At 31.4% G+C, this 6,880-nt stretch overlaps 2 protein-coding genes across 2 annotated transcripts; one reads left to right on the forward strand and one right to left on the reverse strand.

Moving 5' to 3' along the window:
- The first annotated feature begins 55 nt into the window (after positions 1-55).
- On the forward strand, positions 56-3,074 carry LOC140675058 (ATP-binding cassette sub-family F member 1). The gene is made up of 5 exons (XM_072909074.1): positions 56-589; positions 800-1,025; positions 1,273-1,918; positions 2,059-2,237; positions 2,402-3,074. The coding sequence occupies exons 1-5, from the start codon at positions 192-194 to the stop codon at positions 2,894-2,896; spliced, it is 1,944 nt and encodes a 647-aa protein (XP_072765175.1). The 5' UTR covers positions 56-191; the 3' UTR covers positions 2,897-3,074.
- Positions 3,075-3,489: 415 nt separating this feature from the next.
- Positions 3,490-6,004, reverse strand: Spindly (spindle apparatus coiled-coil protein 1 spindly). Its single transcript, XM_072909302.1, has 6 exons — positions 5,457-6,004; positions 4,979-5,267; positions 4,781-4,901; positions 4,400-4,709; positions 4,172-4,328; positions 3,490-3,984 (listed from the first exon to the last, which is right to left on the reverse strand). Exons 1-6 carry the CDS (start codon positions 5,711-5,713, stop codon positions 3,613-3,615), a joined length of 1,506 nt encoding a protein of 501 aa, XP_072765403.1. The 5' UTR covers positions 5,714-6,004; the 3' UTR covers positions 3,490-3,612.
- Between the last annotated feature and the right edge of the window lie 876 nt (positions 6,005-6,880).

Consider the following 6,880-nt stretch of genomic DNA (forward strand, 5'->3'; position numbering starts at 1 on the left):
TTAATTAAAAAAAAATTATGTTCGGCCTTCTTTGATAATATCTTTATCTATGCTTGGACTTCAATGACGTCACACCAGTTCTCCTGCCTTCTGCACGTCGACGTGCTGTGCATGCGGAAAAAGTGAGGTTAGGTTGGGCGTATGACCAGCTGGGGCACGTTATAGTGTGTAGGAATAGGAGTTGACAAGTCATGTCGAGCAAGACCAGGAACAAGAATAAGAACGACGACGCGATCGAAAATGGTGCGGCCGACGATGTCGCGAAGAAGATCGCGGACGTGGACCTCAACGAGGACACGCCGAGCAAGAAACTTACACACAAGGAGAAGAAGAAGCTGAAGAAGCAGCAGGAGTACGAACGGACGATGGAGATGTTGACCAAGTCTGGCGGTCAGGGTCATAGTGAACTGGAGTCCAACTTCACGGTCTCGCAGAGTGACGCACAGCAGCGTGGCAATCAGCAGCTGGACCACGCGGTCGACATCAAGGTGGAGAATTTCAGCATAGCAGCCAAGGGCAAAGAGCTCTTCACCAATGCTAGTCTTCTCATAGCGCAGGGCAGACGTTACGGCTTGGTGGGACCTAACGGGTATATCACTCTTTACTATAAAATAAAATATATATTATAAAACAAATATATTATAAAGAGCTTCGATTTTATTTCTTTACTCAAAAGATCTGTAAAATCGTGATTTAAATATTTTATGAATATATTATAATACTAAATATATATGTATATAAATATACATAAATATATAAATATATATTATGTTTGATATCACATATGATCTTATTACAGTCATGGCAAAACTACCTTGCTCCGTCATATAGCCAAAAGAGCCTTCAATATTCCAAGTACCATAGATGTTCTATATTGCGAGCAAGAAGTTATAGCGGATGATACTCCAGCTGTGGAAGTAGTTTTGAAAGCTGATACGAAATGCACAGAGCTTCAGGCTGAATGTAAAAAATTAGAAGAATTAACAGAACAAGGAGACACTACTGTGCAAAGCAGATTACAAGAGGTTGTTATCATTTACTTTTATATTCCTTGAATTTTAGATCATAATTTTAAATCATAAAAGATTTAGGAAATAGTAATTTATCACTTTATCTATTAGTTTTCTTTTTTATGTTAAGTCTCATATTTTTTCTAAGTAAATTTACAAACAACTGTGAAAATAAATAAATAAATATATATATATATATATATATATATATATATATATATATATATATATATATATATATAATACAAATATATATTTTCAGGTTTACGAGGAGTTGAAGGCCATTGGTGCGGACTCAGCAGAACCAAGAGCCAGACGGATCCTCGCTGGTCTGGGATTCAATCGTGCCATGCAAAATCGTGCGACAAAGAACTTCTCTGGTGGTTGGCGAATGCGCGTTTCGCTTGCAAGAGCACTCTTCTTGGAACCTACATTATTATTGCTAGATGAACCTACAAATCACTTGGATCTGAATGCTGTAATCTGGCTGGATAATTATTTACAAGGTTGGAAGAAGACCTTGCTTGTTGTATCACACGATCAAAGCTTTTTGGACAATGTGTGCACGGACGTGATCCACCTGGATCAGCAAAAGTTGTTCTATTACAAAGGAAATTATAGCATGTTTAAAAAGATGTATGTACAAAAGAGAAAAGAGATGATAAAAGCATATGAGAAGCAGGAAAAGCGGTTGAAAGATCTTAAGGCATCCGGTCAGAGCAAGAAGCAAGCTGAAAAGAAGCAAAAGGAAGTTCTCACTAGGAAGCAAGAAAAAAACAGGACGAAAATGCAGAAACAGGAAGAGGACACCGGACCTACGGAATTGTTGCAAAAACCGAGGGAATATATAGTCAAATTCAGTTTTCCAGATCCACCACCACTTCAACCTCCAATTCTTGGTCTTCAAAGTATGTAATTAGCTCTTCTGTATTCATAATTATCATTAAATTAATTTATAATAAATTAATAAAAACATTTGCTTATGCACAAAAGAGAAAGAGAACAAAAATTCAAATTGAATTATTGAAATATTAATTTTAACTTTCAGATGTAACTTTTGCATACGAAGGACAAAAACCATTATTCATCAACGCAGATTTCGGCATAGACTTAAGTTCTCGGGTAGCTATAGTGGGCCCCAACGGTGTCGGCAAGTCTACCTTCTTGAAATTACTAATGGGTGACATAACACCTCAGAAGGGAGAAATCACAAAAAATCATCGATTGGTAAGTGTAAAATTATACAATTTAAATAATAAATTATTCTTTCGTTATTTGACAAACTCAACTTTTTAATGCAAAGCAAGGAGAGAGTATGATTTTTCTTAATAATGTTTTCATATCCTGGTATTTTTGTTATAAATTATTTTACATTAGTTTATTCTTTGCAGAGGATAGGCAGGTTTGATCAGCACTCTGGTGAACATCTGACCGCTGAAGAAACCCCAGCGGAGTATTTGATGCGATTATTCGATCTCCCATATGAAAAGGCGCGCAAACAGCTAGGCACTTTCGGTCTCAGCTCTCATGCGCACACAATCAAGATGAAAGATCTATCAGGCGGTCAAAAAGCACGCGTTGCGATGGCTGAGCTTTGTCTAAACGCGCCAGACGTGCTGATCTTAGACGAACCGACCAACAACCTCGACATAGAATCTATTGACGCACTTGCCGATGCTATAAACGAATATAAAGGTGGCGTCATCATAGTCTCGCATGACGAACGGCTAATTCGAGATACAGAGTGCTGCCTTTATGTGATCGAGAACCAGCAAATCAACGCTATGGATGGTGACTTCGATGATTACAGAAAAGAATTGCTTGAGAGCCTGGGGGAAGTTATCAATAATCCCAGTATAGCTGCAAACGCTGCTGTTCTACAATAATCGTTATCTAATTAGAAATAATCAATATTTTGTTGGCCAATGATGCAAAAATAATCATTGGATCATGACCGAAAAGCCTTCGTAAGGACGACTGTCTATCCTAAATCGCTAGAAACGAATTTTGTATTATAAATATGCCAATTATATGAATTTAAAATTAAATATTTAAAAACATAAAAATTTGTGTTTGCTGATTGTTTTCATTTTATCTCATTTTATATTGATTATAACTAACAATAACTAAAATGATTAATTATGTATTCTTGTTATTTAGATCATGAGTTTACAGATTTATAAAAATTTTATTTTAAAATGAATTAATATTAGAAAAATTATTCTGACAAAAATCCTAAAAATTAATCGCAAAAATTATCTCAAAAAATCCTTTGACAAAATGATATGAATAAAACTTATATATATTTATATACCTAGAAAAAATTCCATTTAAAAAATAAAAATGTAATTTATACATTTTTAAGAAAGAAATATCTATATAGATAACACAATAAATACAATTTAAAAAGAAAAGAAAATAAATTGTTTTATTAAATTTATAAAATTACATTTTACAATATTTTAAAAAATACATCTACCTCTTCTATATTATAGATTCTATATAATAGATTTCTTTATTATGATGATTTCACTTTTTTTCATGTAATGTTGAATTACTTGGTAAAATATAAAATTAATATATAAAATATTATAGTAAAAGATTATTTCATAAGAGAAAAAGAATCATCAATAACTACAATAGGATATACATAATCGTGCTGTTTTGATTGTTTTTTCAAAGGTTTATTTTCAGTATTTTTGATATCTGCAGCAATATTTACGACTTTTTTGTTCAATTCTTTTTGACCATTTACACATTCATCTACTATCGATTTTTCTGACGTTTTTAAATTTCGTTGGCATATATTATTCGCCGGCATAAGATTATTAGATGTAATTTTTAAGTCTTCACAAGTTTTTTCAAAATCAGCATTAGAGATATTAATATTATAATTTTCAATAAGTTCTAACAGATTTTTATTAACATTATTTTCTGTCTGTTCTAAGTGCGTTTTTATAGCCAAAATTTGAACCTAAAAGACATACAATATATATATATATATATATATATATATATATATATATATGTGTATATATATATATATATAGACTTTATGCAAATATATATATATATATATATATATATATATATATATATATTTGCATAAAGTCTCTGATCAAAAAATAATTTCCTTTTTTTTTTCAGAGACAATTACTTACCTCCATAGACATTGCTTTAGATTGCCAAAAACGAAGCTGCTTTGAGATATTGTGATTTGCTTCTTCTTGTATTAACATTTGCATAACTTGTTTTTCCATTTTTTCATTCAATTCTTTCAACTCTTTTTTCGTTCTAGTCACCAGTGCCTGAGCATAACTAAAAATCAATATGTCTCTTATAAATATCAAATAGAAATAATTCACCTAAATAAACTGTTTTTGACTTACCTGAAACTATCATCTGTAGATTGTATTTGTTCCTTTTGATTGTTTCTTTCTATTTCAATTTTCAACTTATTCTCAAGATCAAAGATTCTACTTTTATATTTATTCAGAAGATCTGCATTCTCTTGCTGTGTATCAATTACATCAGTTTCCCATTTTCTAATCAAAACATGTTTCTCTGCCATCAAGAGCTTAATTTCTTTCATTTTTGTATTTAATGCTTGCTTTGCTTCCTTATACTTAGTCTGGAGTTCTTTCATTTGATCCAACAATATTTGCCGGCGATCTTCAACTTCAGCGAATAGAGAATTGCCTGAAACAGAATATCAAATCTGAAAAAATTAACAAACAATTATACATTAGAGACTAAGTATCACATTTTACCTTTACATATATCGCTAGTAGGAGTTACTTTTAATGACTCCAATTCCATACGATTAATAACCAATTCCTCCCGTATGTTTTCTAACGCTTCATTTTTTTCCACTAATTGTTCTGCTTTTATCTATTAGGAGATATTTCCAATAAGAGTTTTACATCATAATTAATAAATTAAAAAATCACATATTTATATTGTTTTACTTTCAAGACATTTTCGAGTTCTTGACAATGAGCCTCCATATTTGCAAGTTTCTCTTCCAATTGTTCTACATTTTTTTTCTCATTTTTAAGAAGAACAGTCAGCTCCTTGTTTTTTTCCTTATATATTGTTACTGTATCATCTGCACAATTGGAAAAATGTGGTTGTTTATTTAGATCCTTATATCTTTTTAATTCTTCACGTAAATCCGTAATCTCTTGTACATTTTGTATAGATTTTGTTTCTAAATCTGCAATATAATTTTCATATTCTTCTTTCTCAGCTCTATACCTAAAAAAAATAGTATATAATTTTATACTATCACAGTTACTTGACATAATTAAGCACTATTAAAATAAATCTTAAAAAATAATATAAATACAACACTAAAAAAAATAAATATCCATTTGCATCTAGAAATTAATTAAATCAGTTAATCATTAATTAATCATTAATATACAATAATAATAATGTTTATACCTTTCTTTCCTCTCGACAAACATTTTGTCTAGTTTCGTTCTGTATTCGACGACCGATTGCTCCAAAGTCTCGTTTGTTTCTTGAAGTTCTTTATTTAATGCTGCGCAGGTTTCTAATTTGAGTCGTAAAACATGCAACTCCTGGCGATAACATTCATTCTCATGTTTTAATTTCTTATAATCATCCTGAATCGAACTCTCCTCGAGATATTCCTCGAATTTCGTATCATTAACACTCTCGTCATACAAATCTGACATCTCGTGATATACTTCTTCTTCTTCTTATGAATTTCGGTTCAACTCAGTGAAATGTGAGTGAAATTCCAGCTTTTCCGATTATTTTTTATGCGACCTCTGTCCGAATAAAATACGCTACGCTATGCGGTTATATTTACTATTTCGAATATTCGAATTTATCGGCTAACAATAAGCCATAAACATATGTGTTGATAAGTATGTCATCGCTGTTTTTACAAAAGACTGGAAAATGCAGTGTCTGGCTTAGAATGCTTCGATTGACCAATTAGAAGTCTACCCAAGCTTCATAGCCAATCAGGACGAAGAACTCTTTGTCCTGATTGACCAATCAAATGCTTCCAGCGCTCCAAGATGAATGTAACTCAAGTGAACTACACATTAGGTTAAGATCAGACTACTACCGTCACTCACTATTTTTATGCTCATTATCTATGCTAACACACCGTTGTTAATCGTTTGTGTGTGCATATAATTGTCCGTTTGTTTTGTGTGTGCATAATTGTCAAAATATTAATTGAAATTATCGAAGTTTATTTCCTGCAGCCTAAAGAAAAAGAGATAGAGAGAGAGAGAGAGACAGATTCTAACATCAATTAAATTTTTTAAATTTTAATACCATATTTGTGACTGAGGCTGTAAATGATTATTTCGAGACTTAGTAACATAATCACGGTAGATACTCTTCGATAGATGTAAGTTATATTTAATTTGTTGCGAAAGTTTTGTACTTGCAAACTTATAATGAATATCTATTATAAAATATTGTCATATTATTTTTGTACATCATATCATGTCAATCTCAAGTTAAGTTATCGCCGATCCATTTCTGTATATATCCAAAATTGAATTCGCGTCTTTCTTGCTGAAGTAAATAAATCTCTCTTATAAACAAAAATAAAATTTATATAGATATTATATCAATAGAAATAGTATAGTGTACATATATTCTAAATATTAATATCTATATCTAAATATATATAATAACAAAATATTAATAAGTACATTTTGTACATATCTTCTCGTTTAATATTCCCTTGTGTAAAATATGAATATTTCAAATTTTTTGCAGCACACTGTGCTTCAGGAGGAAGCCTAAGGTTCGTAAATAAGTTAAAATGCTCCTAAAGAAAACTACTTGGAAACATCGACGCACGTTGAGCACGCGCC

The sequence above is a fragment of the Anoplolepis gracilipes genome, chromosome 17 (assembly GCF_047496725.1).
Source record: "Anoplolepis gracilipes chromosome 17, ASM4749672v1, whole genome shotgun sequence".
NCBI lineage: Eukaryota > Metazoa > Arthropoda > Insecta > Hymenoptera > Formicidae > Anoplolepis > Anoplolepis gracilipes.